The 20,894-nt window shown below is 42.9% G+C and overlaps 2 protein-coding genes across 2 annotated transcripts in view; one reads left to right on the top strand and one right to left on the bottom strand.

Moving 5' to 3' along the window:
- TECTB (tectorin beta) overlaps positions 1 to 4,721 on the top strand; it is a 21,259-nt gene extending 16,538 nt beyond the window's left edge. The window contains exons 9-10 of the mRNA XM_011967530.1: positions 1,807 to 1,839; positions 2,948 to 4,721. Of these exons, the coding sequence (XP_011822920.1) occupies positions 1,807 to 1,839; positions 2,948 to 2,997 (83 nt within the window). The 3' untranslated portion in view covers positions 2,998 to 4,721. The remainder of the gene's footprint in view (positions 1 to 1,806; positions 1,840 to 2,947) is intronic.
- A 4,108-nt stretch (positions 4,722 to 8,829) lies between these two features.
- LOC105530166 (guanylate cyclase 2G-like) overlaps positions 8,830 to 20,894 on the bottom strand; it is a 45,370-nt gene continuing 33,305 nt past the window's right edge. Inside the window, 5 exon segments of the mRNA XM_011967568.1 lie at positions 8,830 to 8,951; positions 10,041 to 10,218; positions 12,029 to 12,221; positions 13,083 to 13,223; positions 15,906 to 16,083. Coding sequence (XP_011822958.1) covers positions 8,830 to 8,951; positions 10,041 to 10,218; positions 12,029 to 12,221; positions 13,083 to 13,223; positions 15,906 to 16,083 — 812 coding nt within the window.

Raw genomic sequence — 20,894 nt, 5'->3', positions numbered from 1 at the left:
AAAGAAAGAAAGAAAGAAAGAAAGGAAAGAAAGAGAGAAAATATGTCATGAGAATGTCATGGGCACGTCAAAAAACCTTTACTGAGTACCCAGCATTATCTGGCCTGAGCAGGGTGCTAGGATTTCAGAAATAAATGTGACCCACGCAAGCCCTGTCCTCAAGGGATTTACTGTCTAGCAAGGAGAGAGATGTTAGACACTAAGGGAAAGAGAAATTACTGTTAAGGGGGTGACAGTGGGCTGGTGCCATGGTTGCACAGTTGATCATCACTAATGTGAAAATCCAAAATCTGAATGCTCCCAAATCTGAAACTTTTTGAGCACCCACATGATGCTCGAAGGTCATGGTCACAGGAAATGCTCATTGTAGCATTTTAGATTTCAGATTCAAGGTTTTCAAGTTAGGGATGTTCAACCAGTATACTGCAAAGATTCAAAAAAAAAAAAAAATCTGAAATCTGAAACACTTCCGGTCCCAAACATTCTGGATAAGGGATATTCATCCTGAACAGAGCAAAGGGATTCAACCTAGTGCAGGGCTTTGCAGAAGAGCTCTGCTGACAATCTCCAAGTGAGACCCGAAGGATAGTGTGACATGAAGGGTGGGCAAAACCTGTGGGAAGGCAGGAAGCGGCTCTATCTTAGAGGACAGTCACCAAGCTAAGGCCAAGGGCCAAGGGCCAAGGCCCAGGTGCCACCTGGTTTTGTGGCCTGCAAATTAAGAACAGTTTTCACATTTTTATATGGTTCAAAAACAGAATCAAAACAACAATATTTCGTGACATGTAAAACTTATATGAAATTCAGGGCCAGGCTTGGTGGCTCATGCCTGTAATCCCAGCACTTTGGGAGGCCAAGGCAGGTGGATCACCTGAGGTCAGGAGTTCCAGACCCAGCCTGGCCAACATGGCAAAACCGTGTCCCTACTAAAATACAAAAAGTAGCCGGGAGTGGTGGTGCACACCTGTAGTCCCAGCTACATGGGAGACTGAGGCCAGTGAACCACTTGAACCTGGGAGGCAGAGGTTGCAGTGAACAGAGATCGTGCTACTACACTCCAGCCTGGGCAACAAGAGTGAAACTCTGTCTCAAAAAAAAAAAAAATTATATGAAATTCAAGTTTCAGTGCCTTTAAAGAAAGTTTTATTAGAACACAGCAACACTCGTTCACGTAGATACTGTCTACAGCTGCGCACTGCAACTACAGGGTGAATTTGTGGCAGCAGAGATGGTATGGCCTGCAAAGCTGACAATCTTTACTATCTGGTTCTTTTCAGAAAGCCTACCAACCCCTGCCTTGGAGAGAAAGTATTGTGAGATGAAACTTTGTAAACCCCCAGTATAAACTGTCTGAAAGGCAACGGAGCACCTGATGGTTTAATCAGGGGAGGATTGCGGTCAGGTTTTGTGTTTTACTTATTTATTTATTATTTATTTATTTACTTATTTATTTTTTGAGACTGAGTTTCGCTCTGTTGCTCAGGTTGGAGTGCAATGGTGTGATCTCAGCTTCAAGCAGTTCTCCTGACTCAGCCTCCTGAGTAGCTGGGATTACAGGCACGTGCCACCCCACCCGGTTCATTTTTGTATTTTTGGTAGAGACAGGGTTTCATCATGTTGCCCAGGCTGGTCTCAAACTCCCAGCCTCAAGTGATCTGCCCACCTCGGCTTCCCAAAGTGCTGGGATTACAGGTGTGAGCCGCCGCCCCTAGCCAGGTTTTGTGTTTTAGAAACATCACTCTGAGACTTCTCCTTTCCGTGATCTTTTCTTAAACTTGCTGCATTCTCTCTCTTTACTCACTACAGGCAGGGGATTTTCCAGTCTCTATAGCTTCTCAGGTAAGGAAAAGAGACACTTCTGGGATTTCGTGGGGCTGTGCTGTTAAAAGGCAGTGAGTATTTTAAGAGAAGCTTAACTTTGGCCCCAGCAAAACTTTTAAGGATTGAAAATTATAGTTTAAAGCACACCCGAGTGGGGCAGAGGGGGCGAGATCAAGAGGTCTCCCTCTGACCAGCCCCTGAACTCTGAAGAGAGGGAGGAACTGAAGGTAAATTGGATGAAGCAGAACTGGACCTCACTTCCCCGTCTCAATAAAGGCTTCCCTTGGGTTCCAACATTTGGAGAACAAGATTTTCAGTGATCTGGTCATTCAACAAATATTTGGATTCCTGTTACGGCTCTGTCTTTCATTAACTGAGTGACCTTGGGCAATGACCTCACCCCTCCATACCCCAGTTTCCTCTGTGGAATTGGGCTAATAATTGCCCCTGTCTACATGGCTGTGGTATAGATATTTAATTACAGCTAAGGGCACTGAACAATGCCCAGCAAACAGCAAATATCCAGTCAGGGTGAGCCATGATCATGATGACTGTACCAGGAGCTGGTCTTATGGCTACTGCCATGAACAAGACAGACAAAGCCTCTTCCTTTGCTAGTATGTGCAAAGTATTTGGGGTGCGATGGGGGACGTGATTTAGAGAGTGGCCAGGGAAGCCCCTTAGAGGAAGAAACATTTCAGCTAAGACCCAAGATCTCACCTGAATAAGAAGGAAGCAACTACATGAGGAGATGGGGTAAGACAGTTCATTTATTCATAATCTCACAGCCAGATTTTGCTCTCATCATTACAGGAAAATCATGTAAATCAACTTCTAAAACTCCCGTCCTAGATTCTCATCATTTTTAAGTTCTATAGTGAAAGCCCTAGAGTACAATGCACCATCACTGATTTCTATTTGTCAGAGGTCCACAACCTAGGTTTATCTGTCAGGTTCTTTGAACCGATAAATGTGAGCTACAGAATCCCCAAGAGATGAACAAAATCGACTTTGTCTAAAATGTATGGAATTTTAGGAAGACCCCTGAGTTGACTCTTGTTAATTCTTTTGTTAACCCTTTCAGAACTGTCTCTGAGTGCCATCTCCCTCCCCTTCTGGTCCACAGATGTTCTCCACCACCTCATCATGATGTTGGGGATTTGTGCCATGTTGTAGACTTAGCCAGGCAGCTGCTGCTCCTCCACCCACAATCATCCTCAGCAAATGACAAACACATTTATTGTGCTGCCGAAAAGAACAAACAGAAGACCACATTGTTGGGGAGCAGAGAATAGCACTTTGCCAAATATGCGCTCCAATCATTTCTGTGAATTCGGTGATGCTTTTTTCTTTCTAAGAAAAAGTTAGATTACTTCCTAAAAACTTAGATTATTCCCTTAGATCTCCCAGTCCTTCTAAAGCTGCGGGAGAAGTCTCCTTTCTCCATACTCAAGTCAGGGCTGCAGTGAATTCCTTTGAAAGCTATTTTAACTTTAAAAGGTTAGCATACCCAACCAAGTACCGCTGAGCATTTTGAAGAGAATATAGGGTGCAACTACAAAGTCAATGCTAAATACAGAACACCCATTAATAGCTGACTTTGCCGAAAAGGGGCTTTGTCATTGAGGCAGTATCATTCTACCTAAGGACCAGAGCTGAGCTCCCAGGCAGGGGGTTCCAACCTTTCAACTGATGACGTGGGAGATGATGTGGGAATCAGAGTGGAATACAATAGTTTCGCTCAAACCTAATGATATAAAGGAAATGGATTCTTGAAAACGCCTAGTACTGACCTAATTTGTATGTATTATACCATTTGTTAAATATATAAACATGACATAGGTATAAACTCTGTTTTTATAGCAGATGTATACTTCTAAAGTCAAAATAAAATTACAAATTAAATAGGAATATTTGCAAAAAGAAAAACCACAAGAAGAATACAACTCACATTAATTTAACCTAATAACATGGCATTGCCCCAGTGAAACCGCTGCTGGAAACATGACTATAAAGTGACTCCAATGACATAGGTGTTGTGAGTTTGGTGACTCAATCCTACAAATAAATGCCTTGTGACACTCAATGCTATTTTTCTCTATTTGCTCTACTAAAAAGTTTTCATTTGTAAGAAATGGTCTGATCTCATTTAGCTTTCACTTAAACATCGAAGCTTACATCTGGTTTTGTCTCATTCACTTACGATGATTAGAATGAAGCTAACACAAAATCAGAAACACAAATGCAAATGTGGCCAATGAAATTATGCAGTAGCACATCTTGGTAACTGGCCACCCCAGTGATCCAGAATATGCCCATAAAAATGCTTTATATTGTCAACAAAATACAAACTGAAATTCTGGTAGAGAATTGCCTGGACTGTGATAGGAAAAGGCAGAGTTCTAAGTTCTTAGTTATGTAAAGACTTAATTAGGAGGCTTATAATTTGAAAACAACACATGCATTTGTCTCTCTGTATTTAATGTATTTGAGAAGTTTTGCAATCTGCAGTTTGATGATTCTTTTACAACTTGTGTTAGTGAACTCAGAAATTAAACTAGTTATGAAATATCCAGATACATGAAGTATATGTTTGTTGAGTAATAGGCTAGAGTAAAATGACTCAATCTAGTCTAGATTTGGTCCCTAAGCTGGAGTTCCAACGAGTTTAGGATCTCTTCTTTCTATAAATTCAGATTTTTTGTAGTCAGGAAAAACAGAAGACATATTTTATTGGTTCTAGTAGAAAACTCTTAAATAGCATACTCATAGCCATGTTCAAATCCTTTGCTGTCAGAATAAACCAATGTTCTATTAGTTTTGCTGTATTTCATCCTTGTGTTTTATGATCTTGTATCTCTACCTGGTGCTATGGAATAAAAAAAATGCCTTAAAATAAATAACCTATGACTACAGTTTACAGTGTTAATATATCATGTTGATAGCTAATTCCCCAATTCTCCCAGGGGTTTCTACAACTAGAACTTCTTAGACTCGCATGTATGCCACAGACTTTTTTTTTTTTTTTGAGATGGAGCCTAGCTCTGTCACCCAGGCTGGAGTGCAGTGGCATGATCTCAGCTCACTGCAAGCTCTATCTCCCGGGTTCACGCCATTCTCCTGCCTCAGCTTCCAGAGTAGCTGGGACTACAGGCGCCAGCCACCACGCTCAGCTGATTTTTTGTATTTTTAGTAGAGACAGGGTTTCACCGTGTTAGCCAGAATGGTTAAGACATTGATTAACATTTTGGGGAAAAGGTCTTTGGGTCATCCCTGCCTATAAAGCCCGAATGTCTCTCACCAGCAACTGGATGTGTTTTGACTTGACATTAACTAACAGCCTCATGATGTTTGATTACCCTTCTTCTCTCATAACTTCTCCTTTGAGAAAATAAGATAAAGTACTCTCAAAACAATCTCTTGTAAATTCTCATTAGTTCTAAACACAATAGAAATATTAAGAAAAAGAAGAAAAGTAATTCTCCCCTAGGTATTCTTAGCTGACATAGAAAAAATACTGAATATAGATTTAGAAGAGTGTTCTTATCAAAATTCTTAGTTGTGATCCATAAAGATACTCTCGCTTTCTCCTTCTCCATGTACGCATGTGTGTGTATGTATGCATGCGTGTGTATATATATGACGGTGTGCATATATATATGTGCATGTGTGTGCATATGGATGTCTGTGTGTGCACACATGTGTGTTTTTGTGTGTATGAGTGTCTAGATGCCAAATGTTTATGTTATGATGTTCAATAAGAAAGGCAGAACTAACTCTATGTTACATGAACATAACTTATGTAAGCATATGGGCTAGGGCTGGAAGAAAAAAAGACACACACACACAATACAAAGACATGATAATAATAGGCAACTGCCTTACCTGGCCCCATTCCTTCATCTGTATATTATTTTCTAATGTTCTTTTAATGTCACAGTGATGGATTGCTTAGTTACTGCTACGCTTTTGTGTATAGCTCTATTAGTCCTTAATATTGCTTTATGACATGCAATTATGCTTTCTTCTCCCTAACTAGACTGCAAGCTAAAGATCAAGAGAAAGTTTATATTCTCTTGTGTACCCCAGAATGGCACAGAGTAAGTGCTTAATAAATGCTCCTTGGATTAAAGAATGTTCACATGAATAGGTGGACGGGTGGATGGGTGAATGGACGGATGGATGGATGGATGGATAGATGGATAAGTGGATGGATGGATGGATGGATGAGGACTATCCTAGCTCTCTAGGAGGCCTCATAGTAGAGGTGGCCTTGTTTCCTTTCATGGTTGAGCAAGGTGTTTGGGATCCAGAGCCATTATCTCAAGAAAAGGAGTTATGGGGAATGAGAAGATAAATTTGGCCTACTGTCTCCATGCTAAAGTAGCAGGAGAAAGTCTTCCTCTTCTCTCCACATAAATACCTTCTGCCTTCTCTCCCTTTAAGTATCAGTCTAAAGCCTTCAGTCCCCAATGCTGAAGGCCTCTGGGAGGAGTGAAGCCTACCACAATGAAAACAAAATTTTCATATAGAAAACGGAGCCTGTGACAGATGTAGAATTCAGTCTTCCCTTTCTGGGCAGAAGCAAAATACTGCTAATGGAAATGCTTAGGAGCTCAATGAAGACTGGATTAATTGGGAAGTGAGAGTGCTTTTGTGTCCCTCTTCCTAAAGAAAGGCAAGAATTCCACCAAATCTTTGATATAATTTGGTGTCAAAAGCTTCAATAAATCAAAAAGTAGTTTATTTCCCATACAGGTCTCAAAAGTATCTCAGCAAAGGCAGCTCAAAGACCCAGCAAGAAAGAAACTATTTCTGGTCTCATTGATTTTTGCTCCTTCAATCATGGGAAGTTCAACAGGAAAAGGTCTCAAACACAATATTTCATTCAAATTGCTCTGCCAGATTCAGGAGCAACCACACAAAAGATATCTGGATGTGAGGAGTTGCAAGAGATGAAGAAAGAAGTACTATAAATGCATTAGTGGTTCAGCAAATCTATTAAAAGATCCGCTCAATAAAACAACATGGAATCCTATTCATTATGTAGAAGGGAAAACTATCGTAGCAGGAATCGATGGGTTCGTCTTTGTCTACTGGAAATTTTTTTAAATTAAAGTCTCCATAAATGACTGAGAAATTCTTCTTAAAATTCAAGCCTTGACTGCAGAAGTTTTTGCTCTGTGAGTAGGAAAGGAATTAGGCAATACATTGGGAAGAGGGCATTATGCATTTGGGAGCTGGCTATCTCACAGTAACTCAGGGTTCAGAACCAGGCTTTTCAATAACTGCAGAGGGCCTGGCTGCTTGAAATAGTCTCGGCCCTGTTGGACTTCAGGGGCTGCTCCTGCCTTAGAGCTTTTTTTCCTGAACACATTCTCAAGATGCTGTCAGATATGGGCTCCTATCTCCTTGCAAACTGATTAACTGATAAGGAAAATCAGCACCAAAGGTTAGAGAGCAGGCACCTTGCACAGGAAAAACAGGCTTCATCCTCTCCACTTTCCCCTCCTACAGAATGAAACTGGGTTCACTGCAAATTCTCAAGTTAATGGGCTGTAAATATCTGGCAGCTAGGGCAGTTGCACAGGGCTGAGAGCCACAGGCCAGCCCTGGCACCCCATGAAATGAGTTCACCATCTTCAGCTCCTCCAAGCCTACATTTGCTGGAGGCACAGGCTGGGAGCAAACACCGGGATTGGAAGAGGCCAGCTAGAAGGCTCCCCCTAGTGGGTGACGGGACCAATGCCCCGGAAACACACCTCTGAAATGGGATATTGACTGGGTCTCAAAGAAGGGTTCCCAAAGACTTTCACATGACTCCACAAATTCACAAACATCTTGAAAGAAAACACTCACCTCACAATATCTCTGGGACTTTGGCTTCTTCCTGAGTAAATTCGGGGAGTGGAAGAGTGAAGCCTTCTTTACCTTTCAACCAGAAAGTTGTTTGCTCTCCTTTGCCCTGTGGAAAATTTACAAATTTAAAACAAAACAATGTTAATCACCTAAATCTTTTTGAAACTTACATCACTGGGTAATTCTTTTTTACATGTCCCAACTGATAAACAGCATACAAGTGCCTGGCAATGGTCAATGAAATAAAATTACTATAAAGCAAAAGGATGTAATATTCCATGGAGGTCCTGGCTATAGATTTCTTCTGTACCACCAAGAATATACTCTACCTTGGAGAAGGGCAGATTATCACCTATGGGCCAAATTCAGCCCACTACTTGTGTTTGCAAATAAAGTTTTATTGGAACATGGCCATGCCTGTTGATTGACATATTGTCTATTGCTGCTTTTGAGCTACAACAGCAGTTAAGTAGTTACAACAAAGACTCTATGGCCCCTGAAGCCTGAAATATTTACTGTCTGGCCCTGTATAGAAAAGGTTTTCCAGGCCAGATGCAGTGGCTGATGCCAGCTAATCCCAGCACTTTGGGAGGCTGAAGTGGGTGGATCGCTTGAGGTCAGGAGTTCAAGACCAGCCTGACCAACATGGTGAAACTCAGTCTCTACTAAAAATCCAAAAAAAAAAAAAAAAAAAAAAAAAGCCGGGTGTGGTGGCACATGCCTGTAATCCCAGCAACTTGGGAGGCTGAGACAGGAGAATCCCTTGAACCCAGGAGGCAGAGGTCACAATGAACTAAGATCACACGACTGCACTCCAGCCTGGGTGACACAGTAAGACTCCATCTCAAAAAAAAAGAAAGAAAGAAAGAAAAAGTTTTCCAACTCCTGCTCTTCATTTAAGTGATTTTATTATATGCATGTGTGATTGCTTAGAATGGAAAGTCACAGAAGAAAGGAGGGTATGTGTATTTGCATGGTTCTAACGAGAGCACAGTGCAAAACCCTGTCTATAAAGTGTGTGATCAGTGTTGCCTGAAGTGGATAATGATCTTATCCTCCAGAAGGAAAACAGTAGGCAAAAAGCAAATGCCTCTTCTAAAAGTATCCCCTGGTTAAAGCTAGGGGCCTGGAGGGATAACAATATTGTGTTTACAAAGTGTCATCAGTGACATGCAAACTGCTGCTCTCCATTCTGGATGCCATGTTCACAGTGTCTCCAAATAGACAGTATCTGGGCATGGTAATTCCCACCACACCAGCCACCAAAGGACCTGAAGAGTGGAGAACCAAAGACCATAACTGCTCTGCGTTGCCCGAGGCTGGACTCTATGATGCGCATCAAATCAACAAATGTAGTGATGCGCCCTCTTGGGGCAAAGTTTGGCAATAGATTTTAGAGTTTACAGAAAGGAAACCGACAGAACCCAAACTCCTGCTGGAAAGCGACATCATCACGGTCATTAAATGACCGTGTCACTCATGAACTAGAGCTGTGAACAATGCCAACAGTGGCACAAACATGGGAGCAATTCATTCTGAGGATGGAGTTTTGTTTTTGTTGAGCCCTGGAAGATAGGTAGTAGCATAACTGGCTACAAAATTTGCTGGAACAGGTGCAGAGTGAAAACACAGGATACTTTGTGCAAAGATGATTAAGAATTGCCAGACGGTAACAGAAGAGCATGAAATGAAGCATGGACCACCTCTGCACAGATCACATGCCCATGAGTTGGCAAACACAGACCACATCAAAGGGCGTTTGATGTTGAGGCGTGGAGGAAAAGTAGCCCTATATAACCCGTCCTGGGGTTTGGTCTCTTCCTTTTTTTTCTCTCTCTTTTTTCTTTTCTTTTCTTTCTTTTGACAGAGTTTCACTTTGTTGCCCAGGCTGGAGTGCAGTGGCACAATGTCAGCTCACTGCAACCTCCGCCTCCCAGGTTCAAGCAATTCTTGTGCCTCAGCCTCCTGAGTAGCTGAGATTACAGGTGCCTACCACCACACCTGGCTGGTTTTCTGTATTTTAGTACAGACAGGGTTTTACCATGTTGCTAAGGTTGGTCTCAAACTCCTGAGCTCAGGCAATCCATCCATCTCGGCCTTCCAATTTGCTAGGACTACAGGTGTGAGCCACCGCGCCCAGTCCTTATTTTTGGTTGAATACATTGAAGCCACTGTGTGTCCTTGTTGTTACCAAGCAACCTAGCTAAATAGAAACACACATGCAGAGACAATTCAATCTTTTATTTCCCCTAAAGAGGTTACCGTTCAATGTCCGGGTTCCTAAAAGCCTTGGATGTAGGAATGGAACCCAGAACGACCTGCCGCCATCCCTGGACCATCAGGCCATCAGTTTTGTCTACCTGTGTGGAAGCCAATCCGAAGCTGGAGCTTCTCCTGGAGCAAGTGCCCAGTCTGGAAGCAAATGAATGGTGGCACTGAGAAGTGCAGGGACATGGTGGCAATCTCAGCCACATGCTGGTTTCCATTGCGGATAGGGAGTCTGCTAGCCACCATGTATGCATCTCCAGTGGTCTCAACCTGAAAACAAAGCGACAGAGTGACCTTTGTTTCCCATGAGGGAGGCCAAGGGTCAGGGTGGGTCAGAGATTAAGGCCCCACATTCGTCCCCAGCCTCGAGGCCCTGTTTTTGGATGTGTCACACTCCCTGACCTCCGCCCCATGCAAGTTCCAGCATTTCTTCAGTTCCTGCCCTTGTAATGGCTCTTCCACAAAGCCCACCTCACCCTCCTTCCCCCAGCCTCCTTCCCCACATTTACTGTTTCCTCCTCTGAAATCCAATAGCAGCAGTGACTCTATTTCCCCAGCCCAAATTCAGAACCAGTGAGACAGGGAGCAGTGTGCTCCTGGAGTCAACCTGGAAGGGTGAGGTGGATCGGTCAAGCAGAGACCATCTCCCCCAACCCGAAATGTCCATGCCCCACACAAGGGCTCTTAGACACATTTATAAATGGGTACGCATTATACATTATACAAAATGTATTCATATATATAGTATGTATCTGCCTGTCTGTCCTCTTCCCCCCCATCCTCCTAATAAAATCAGCTTTCAGATCTGTCATTCACAATAGAGAAATAAATGACAAGTAGTTACAGCCCTTTCCAGACACATTTGCATTTTAGCAGAATCCAAAGATGATGTGGTGAAGGCTGAATTGCAGGCATCAGCCAGACGGTAAGAACACCTCTGTTTTGGTGACCCCGAAATGATGCGAAGTCAACCAGTCAACAAGCCTCACCTGCTTCTGGGTTTCCTCTCCCCACCGTGATAATATACTTTAGAAATACAAACTAAGTTTTAAAATGAGCTCAAGCAAAACACAACTGAGCAGGTAATACTAAGAGGAAAATCCCAGAAGACGTCCTCCTGAGCAGGGAGGGCTCTGATTTTGTTGGGTGTGTGCGGTCTGCTCTTCAAGGTTATCTATACTATCCTTTCTTTCACCGTTGAACAGAGGCGTCATTTGTGGGGAACACTGGGAGATCAACATTGAAGACGTGTCACTCTGTCACTGAGATATGTGACCATATGACCACACTGTCCCCCAAATCTCGCTGTCCCCAGGTCCACAGGCAGAGGCAGGGCCCTGGGATTGTGGTCGGAGCTGGTGTACTTGTGGCTGCCCACCAGGCATATATGAGCACAGGCACACGGTACTGTGCCTGGAGTCATGATCTGACCCCTTCTAAAGAGTCAGAACACACAGAAAGCAGCCCTCATCACCACCACCACTCGGCAGTCATGAAGAGCCAGAACGTCTCTGTTTTCCCCATCAAAAATGGTTTTCACTCTAGGTGACCATGTCCTTCTGTCTCCCAGAGTAGCACCCAGCAGGTAATTGTTGCTGCCCCCCTTTTAGCCATGAGTCTGATAGTCTAAAATTGGGAGTCTTTCTTCACTCTGAATTGCTAAGGATCAGGACAACAGAGGTGAGACCCACACAAGATCCAAGGACAATCTTTGAAGGAGAGTAAACAGGAACCTCTCTGCCTCGGAAGGAAATGTATTTAGGAAAGACGGGAAGGAATTAGTCAGCGGAAGTTCAATGCCTCTTTTTAAAAAGTGTTTACTGTGAGATGAAATAATGGAAGGAAACAGGAAAGACAGAGGAAACTGGTGATTTTTGACAAGCACATACATCTGTGACTAATAAAGACCTCTTCCAACAAAACAAACAAATAAAATATTGAGTTTCTGCCATGAAGTGACATAGACTGAAATGGAGTTTCCTCCTGGCTGATGTCTGGAATCAGTTCCATCCTTCGTCAGGCCCCAGAGACAGCCCTCAAGGAGCACGCATGACCTCACAGCCAGGATGAGATGTCTCACCTTATACTCACGTTAATTTGTGATGATGTGATCGAATAAACTGTACAGGTCATTGAGGAGCTTGATGACTTGCAAGGGGGAGCTGAGAGAACATAGCTTTGTGAATCCAACAATGTCAGAGAAAAAGATTGTCACAGACTCGAAATGTTCTGGTTCCACGGACCTTCCAGCTAGGAGTTGCTCTCCAGTGAAGCTGAAACCAGAGAAAGGGATCATTTTTGAATGGATCTTATTCATCTCATCTCCTACAGACTCCCACGAAGTTGTCCTCATTGGTCCTTTTGCTTCAACGGCTAAGCTTTTGGTTAACAAAATTCATTATCTAGAGGAATTCTTTCAACATCCACTTCTCCACTTGCATTCTCTCCAAAGAGATATTTTAATTGACGGGTATAAATGGTGGGGGCGGGGTAGGAAAGAGGGTCACATAATGCCCTTACAAAAAGGATTTTCTTGATGTATATTGGTTATAGAGTTAGAGTGTAAAGACTCTGCAGTTGTGGAAGCGAATATAACCATTCACCAATCCACAAATCAATTTCATTTCAGTCAACCAATCTCACTAAAAATCCCTGCCGCCACTTCTTTGGTCTAGACATGCAAGAAGTGCACAGGAATTTTAACAGCAAATACTTCTGCCAAGTGTTAAGAGAGTGAACATGTAGAAACAGAACCAAAAATGGAGCAATATTTGAATGTGAAGCCACAGGTACATATTAAACTGTGCAGAGGTTTTGGACCGACAATCAAATACAGGGGAGGTAGCAATTAGTCAGACTCATGAAACGAGGGCGCCATCTAGTGGCTACTCTCCTGTTGCTGCATCCGCCATCCTCCACATAATAGACGGACTGCAGCCTCTATTCCTATGGATTCAGAAGAGTTTGCTTCTATCTCCCTTTACAGGTGTACCAAACTGCACAAAAAATGCCTGACCCCTTTTAGAAGAGCCTGACATCCTCTTAGAAAAGTAATCATGGAAGTTATCCCGCCTACGTGGGGCTGCTAGATGGTGATGCTGCAGCTTCATCAAGTCCCCACTGCTTCCGAATACCTGGGCACCATAGTGGACAGAAGCTTCTCCACCTTCCTCTTCTCTGCAGTCAGCCGGCTGGTCCTCTCTTGCACCAGTTCCTCCAGGTGATTGGCATACACTTCCAGCTTGCTCATCATACTGGCCAGTATGCCCACATGGCTTTAAAAGAAATCAGACATTGATGTTTTCTCCCAAGATCCTTAGGGCCTCAGTGGAACAGAGCTTCCAACTACACATTCCAGGAAAATATTTCTCACCTTTCAGGTGTCCTAGTTAAGGGTTGGCAGCGGACATCGGGGAGATGACAATGACAATGCAGCTGCGTGACAGGACAGAGCCTTTCACCAGCCCTCTGAGCTTAAGCTGCCTCCTTCATTTCTCTGAGTCTCACTTCACTCATTTGGAAAATGAAGATAATCACACGTACCTCATGTATGTACGATTACGCTGTTGTTCTGAGGATGTAGGGAGATAACATGCATAAAGTGTCTAGGGCCACATCCATCCACAGGCACTCAACAAATAGCAGCCTTCAATGGCCCATTCCCTGCCTCCCAACAGACATTGAGAATGCAGATTGTGGGATGGGTCATTCCTTTCTTTTCAGACGGTCTAATGTAAGGGGCACTTCTAGATTCTATTAGTCCTTTGTTTTCGAAGGGTCTTCAGAGAACTCATTTAAATTCCTCATCTTCAGATGAGGAGACCTAGACTTACATAGGTAAATAGACTTGTAACATTGAGGTCCATATTTTCTAAGTAAAACATCAGGATGTATCTTAAGCTTACTTAAGATGTACCTTTAGGTTAACTACCTTGATTTAATCATTTAACACAGTATATATGTCCCAAAACATCAGGTATACCATAAATATAAACAATGTTTCATTTGTTAATTTTATTTTTTATTTTTATTTTATTTTTTTGAGATGGAGTCTTGCTGTGTCACCCAGGCTGGAGTACAGTGCTGCGATCTCAGCTCACAACAACCTCCACCTCCCAGGTTCAAACGATTCTCCTGTCTCAGCCTCCCGAGTAGCTGGGATTACAGGTGTGTGCCATCACGTCTGGCTAATTTTTGTATTTTAAGTAGAGATGGGGTTTCACCATGTTGGTCAGCCCGGTCTCAATCTCTTGACCTCAGGTGATCCACCTGCCTCAGCCTCCCAAAGTGCTGGGATTACAGGCTTGAGCCACCACATCCAGCCTCATTTGTTAATTTTAAAAACAATATAAAAATAATTTTTAAAATTTAAAAACTTATGAGCTTGGAAATGCAGAACACAGGGCTATCGTGTTAAGAATGCATAGCTGGCCGGGCGCGGTGGCTCACGCCTGTAATCCCAGCACTTTGGGAGGCTGAGGTGGGTGGATCGCGAGGTCAGGAGATCGAGACCATCCTGGTTAACACAGTGAAACCCTGTCTCTACTAAAAAAAAAAAATACAAAAAAAATTAGCCAGGCATGGTGGCGGGCACCTGTAGTCCCAGCTACTCAGGAGGCTGAAGCAGGAGAACGGTGTGAACCCAGGAGGCGTAGCTTGCAGTGAGCCGAGATTGCACCACTGCACTCCAGCCTGGGTGACAGAGAGAGACTCCATCTCAAAAAAAAAAAAAAAAGAAAGAAAGAAAAAGAAAAAGAGACATAGCTGAAGCCAGGTGTGGTGACTCACGCCTGCAATCCCAGCACTTTGGGAGCCCAAGACGGGCAGATCACCTGAGGTCAGGAGTCTGAGATCAGCCGGGCCAACATAGCGAAACCCTGTCTCTATTAAAAATATGAAAATTGGCCAGGCGTAGTGGCACACACCTGCAGTCCTAGCTACTCAGGAGGCTGAGGCATGAGAATCACTTGAAGCCGGGAGGCAGAGATTGCGGTGAGCCAAGATCACACCACTGCACTCCAGCCTGTGCAACAGAGCAAGACCCTGACCCAAAAAATGTTTTGTTTAAAAAAAAAAGGAATGCATAGCTGAAGGTCCAAATTAAGAGTAGACACCTGACTTCCAGCCTGGGGCTCTTTCCACCAACTTAAGCTACCTCTAACATGGGCATGTCTTCCTAAATTCATATACCGAAAGATGATACAATTATCTGGTGTAAAGGAAGATACTATTGAGAAAGTTGTTGGAGATGCATGAATGATTTAAGTCATAACCTACCCTACAGGTGGTGAGTAATTTTTATCTCATGGTCCAGTCCGAACTGATTAGCCTAACCCTTGGAATGCTGATTTGAAACAGATTCTGAAGCCATGTCAAAACTCCCTGGAAACAAGGACCTTAATTGATTAGTGACATCTGAGACAGACAAGGCAGTAAAATTATTAATATCTGATCCATTTTGTGGCATCTATGAAATAAAGGGAGAATTTCTCACTCCACTGCAACCAGCATGTAGTACAGTGCTTTGTGTATGGTAAGCCCTGAGTGAGTGTATGAGGAAGGGAGGGAGGAAGGGAGGGAGGGAGGGAATGAGTCGCATAGAACCAATCACAGAAACAGGGTCTCATTCTGTCACCCAGGCTGCAGTACAGTGGCACAATCATAGCTCACTGGAGCCTTGACCTCCAGGGCTCAAGCGATTCTCAGCCCCCTAAGAAACTAGAACTACAGGCTCACACCACCACACCTGGCTAATTTTTTATTTTATTTTATTTTTTTATAGATATAGAATCTCACCATGTTGACCAGGCTGCTCTTGAACTCCTGGCCTCAAGGGATCCTCCTGCCTTAGCCTCCTAAAGCACTGGGATTACATGCATGAGCCACCATGCCTGGCAGCTCTAAAATCCTAATGGTTAACTGAGTGAGAGTAAATATCTGTTGCACATCTAACTTACCCTCTGGGAATGGCCTCTCATAAAGTTTTCTTGATGGAACAGAAACTGGGTCTTTTCTCCGGAGATTCCTCCCAACATACCCTCACCATGGCCATGATCTTTTCACTGCCCTTCTCCTCGGGCAGGGAAGGCCACAGTGGGACTGCTGCTGCACGGTCTTTGATTTGGTTGATGATTTCTGAAATTCATGTTGGGTTTAGACAGCCAAACATCAGAGCTTTGTGCCACTTACTACACTTCATTTTCAATAGTAATTGTGCTCTTATATTTGTCAACTGAGTTTTTAAATAAATAGAACACATTAGAATTCCAAAGTAATCTGGATATTTTAATAGGATACTCTGAATCTGCCTGGAAAATGAACAATTCTAATGAAAAACATACAAACACCCTCCTAATTAATTTGTTTTCAAATCACGATTTTTAAAAATAGAACTTTGCTTGATGTGAAGCATATCTCCATATAATTTCAGGAACGTATAGGCATTTCGTGTTGGAAACCCCCAAACTGCGCTTCATGCAATTTTGTTAAATTTTCTGCAATATGTTGCATAAATGTTATTTTAACACATAATAAATATTACCATCATGTCCTGCCTCTCTGTCCAATTTTGTAAACCTAATTTTTCCCACTTCTTCACTGGCTCCTACTGACATTTACTAAACATTCGGCTTAACCAGATGTTGTCAAGGGAATAATATTTTGAGAAAAATGTATACATGTTTTGGTATAAAAATAATAAAAATACTGTGCATGCAACAACATAGATAAGTCTTATATGCATTATTACTAAGTTAGAGAAACCAGTCAGAAAAGGCTGTGTACTGTATGATTCTATTTACATGGCACCTCAGAAGCAACAACACCCCAGCAGCAATGGGCATATCTGGTGTCATTTTTTTTTTTTTTTTAGACAGACTGGCCCTAGGGCCCAGGCTGGAGTGCAGTGGTGCGATCTTGGCTCACTGCAACCTCCGCCTCCGAGGTTCAAGCAATTCTCCTGCCTCAGCTTCCCCAGTAGCTGGGACTAAGGCGTATGCCACCATGCCCAGCTAATTTTTGTACTTTTAATAGAGATAGGGTTTAACCATGTTGGCCAGGATGGTCTTGATCTCTCGACCTTGTGATTCTCTTACTTTCTAATGCCTTTATCCAACAAAAGAAGTCATGGCTTCTTGGAGAATTGACTGCTTCTAGCACTGGGGCAGGAGATATGCAAAATGAGACTTTCTTGTTTTCCCAGAAAGTAAGGAAATATACATTCTGGAAAAGACAAAATTTTAGAGACAGAAAACAGATCAGTGGTTGCCAAGAGTTTGGGGAGCAGAGAGCATTGACTACATGAAATGCCGGGGATACTTTTAGGATGAGGAAAGTTTTCTGTAGGATACTACAGTGGTGGATAGATTACACTATATATTTGCCAAAACCCACAGAGTTTTACAGCACAAAAGTAAGCCATAAGGAAAGCAAACTTTAAAATACACCAATTGGGAAATTATGCAACCCCAAGATAGAATGCAGACAGCAATAAAAGAATCTAACAGTGTTACAAATATATGGCATAATCTTACTGAATGGGATGAGTGAGAAAGAATGCTGACCTACATCACTTCTGAAATGACTAGAGACTTTAAGACTAAAGATAAAAGGAACTATTCATAATCATCGTACTCTAGTTGGCAAAACTGTTTCTCGTGGGGATGCAGATTAACAAGTCTGAAATCACTGAACACACATATGGGGATTGAACAAAGTACATGGGTGGTGGATGGTGGGAGCCAGGATCTCAATGTTGGAATTTACAGAAAAGTAATGGGAAGACTGCAATGAACCATGATGGTGATGAGTTACATTTAGAGACATCAATGGGAACTCATGTTTAGTTTAATGTAGATGCAGATATATGTGTATGTGTGCATGTGTAATTATAGAGATATGTATACACACGGGTTAGTACACATACGTATTTCCTTACTCTGTCCACCGAGAGGGCCCGTAAGTAACAACCCCCAGTAGCAATGAGCACATCTAGTGTCAGCTCTAACTTTCTAATACTTTTCTCCAACAAAAGAAGCCAGGGCTTGTTGGAGAGATTTGCTTGCTTCTAGCACTGGGGCAGGGGATATGCAAAATGAGACTTTCTTGTCTTACCAGAAAGTAAGGAAATACGCAGAAACAAGACAGAACACCACAGTGATGGCTACACATCCAAGAGACACAGAAGCTACCTGAAACTGAATGGTGAAAATTGGAATAATTTAAGCTACAAAATAAATAAAGTGATATTCAGTTATAACCCAAAGTATAAAATAAATATCCATGAGTTCATACTGACATAAGTACTTGAAGAAATAAATGAATGGGCAGAGTAGACAAATCTCCCATGGAGAAGAATTCCAAATACTCCTTCCTCAAAGAGGTGGAGCCTGACTCCCCACCCTTTTTTTTGCTTTTTTTCTCTCTTTTTTTGAGACAGGGTCTCTGTCACCCAGGCTGGACTGCAGTGGCAGAATCTTTACTCCGCCTCCCGGGCTCAAGCAATCTTCGCGCCTCAGCTTCCAGAGTAGCTGCTAGGATGCTGCCACACTTGGGTAATTTTTGTATTTTTGTAAAGACTGGGTCTCCCTATATGCCCAGGTTGCTCTCAAACTCCTGGACTCAAGCAATCCTCCCTCCTTGGCCTCCCACAATGTTGGGATTACAGGCATGAGCCACCACACCCAGCCTAACTCCTCACTCAGTCCTAGACTAAGTATGGAAGGGAGAAATCAGAGTAACTTTATGGTGGAAAAATTGACAAACACTTCCCCAGCCAAGTGATAAAGGTCAACATCAACAGCAATAATCAATGAAAAGGACAATTTACCTGTGCAGTCATCCTTCAAAACACACAAACGCCAAACCACGAGAAAAGAAAAACAAATCAGACAAATTCCACATGAAAGAACTTCTACAAAATATCTGACCAGTACTCCTCAGAAGTGTCAAGGTCATTGAAAATAAAGTCTGAGAAATTTTCCCAGAGAAGCTTAAGGAGACATGATGACCAAGTGTAACGTGGTACCCTGGATGGGGTTCAGAGATAGAAAAAGGACATTAGGCAAGAACTAGGAAATCTGAATAATATATGGCTGTTAGTTTAATATAATTATAAAAAAATACAGGTTACAAAACTGTGCATAAAATGTCATCTTAAGTGTACATGTTTAACGCCTAAAACTATTCTGAAAGTATGTGCATTAAAAAGCACTGTAGGAGCCAGGCACGGTGGTTCACACCTGTAATCCCAGCACTTTGGGAACCCAAGGCAGGGGGGGTCACTTGAGGTCAAGAGTTCGAGACCAGCCTTGCAACATGGCAAAACCCCATCTCTACTAAAAATATAAAAATTAGCCAAGCATGGTGGTGGATGCCTGTAGTCCTAGCTACTCAGGAGGCCAAGGCAGGAGAATCACTTGAACCCGGAAGGTGGAGGTTGCAGTGAGCCAAGATCACGCCATCGCACTCCAGCCTGGGTGACAGAGAGAGATTCCATCTCAAAAAAAAAGTACTCTGGAAAATTGTGTTTTACTTCCCAAATGAAGTACATTTTGAGACATGAGACAGCAATGGCTTCAAAAGCAGTGACTGAATTACTATGGCATCTTCTGCTTTCTGTGTTTAGCTCTAAGAAATGAAAGAATCAGAAAAACGATACAGGACTTCGAGAGCAAATTCGAACCCATGGGTCTGCACTTCAGAGAACATGTGTGAATGACCTAGTAACTTCTAGCCAGCTGTTTCCATCCTATAATCTTTAACCGTCTACTAGACATGTTAGCACCGTTGCTCATTTGCTTTGGCAATGTGCATCAGAATCGCTGGGGAGCTTGCTGAAACACAGATTTCTGGACCAATTCCTCCACAGTTTTTCCAACGAAGCAGGTCAGGAGTGGGGCCTGAAAATGTGCATTTCTGACACGTTTCCAGCTGATGCTGATGCTGCTGGTCCAAGGACCACAAGGACCAACGCCAGTGCTTCTCTGTGGCTTTATCAGCATCACCTGGGAGGGTGATGGAAATGCACATTCTCAAGCCTCACCCCAGACCTCCTGAGTCAGAAACCCTAAGAGTGGAACCCAACAATGTTGTGTTTTAACCACCTCCCGGTGATTCGGATGCCCGCCACAGTTTGAGAACCACGGGTCTTGTGTGCCCAGAGAATCAATAGCTACTCCGTTCCCAGGACAAGCTTTGTTTGTAGGAAAGCGTCAGAAGTTAATTGAAGAAGTGTTTGCCCATAAATTAGGTATACACTGTACTCTTCCTGGTTGCAGTCCTGTGAATACATAGTCCCATGTAGCCAGCTCTCAGTTAATTTTGTGAGCTCAACAATGAAGGGGAAATACACTGATTGTCCACAGTATCTTCCCTTACAGAACCCAACTGGCAAAACTAGGCGGTGATGGGGCTGAGGGACTGTGGGTGGGCTCCTGCCTGGGCTGTCTGGAAATATTTGTGTGTGTGCTTGATGCCAAAGTTAGATGCACTTGGATTTTGAGTTACTGTTTTTGGATTAATCTCACCTCTGCTTTATTTAACTGGAAATTAGAAACTGGAATCTGGTCTAAAAGCAATTGCATATCCTCACAATGGGCTCCTGACTCAAAAAGTCTCCAGGTAATAGATAATGACCTAAAGCCGAGGCTTGAGATAGGTCACTGAGGATAGGCTAGAAATGATAGGCAAAGCAAGAAAAAAAAAAAAAAAATCAAGAGAGAAAGTGGGTTGAGTTTACTTAGAAACTCACACTCATGTGTGTGCACACACACACTGGTATCTTCTCTCCAAGCAGCCTGAGCTGCTACATATTACAATCACGCCAGGAGCTTTGAAACCCTGACACTGAGGCAGCACCCCAAACCAATGATATCAGAATCTCGGGCTGAGATCCAGGCATCAGCCATTAAGAGACAATCCAGCAAAAAAAAAAAAAAAAAAAAAAA

This window comes from Mandrillus leucophaeus, unplaced genomic scaffold (assembly GCF_000951045.1).
Source record: "Mandrillus leucophaeus isolate KB7577 unplaced genomic scaffold, Mleu.le_1.0 Scaffold80, whole genome shotgun sequence".
Classification (NCBI taxonomy): domain Eukaryota; kingdom Metazoa; phylum Chordata; class Mammalia; order Primates; family Cercopithecidae; genus Mandrillus; species Mandrillus leucophaeus.
The sequence above is the reverse complement of the archived record's forward strand: the minus strand, read 5'-3'. Positions and strand labels throughout refer to the sequence as shown.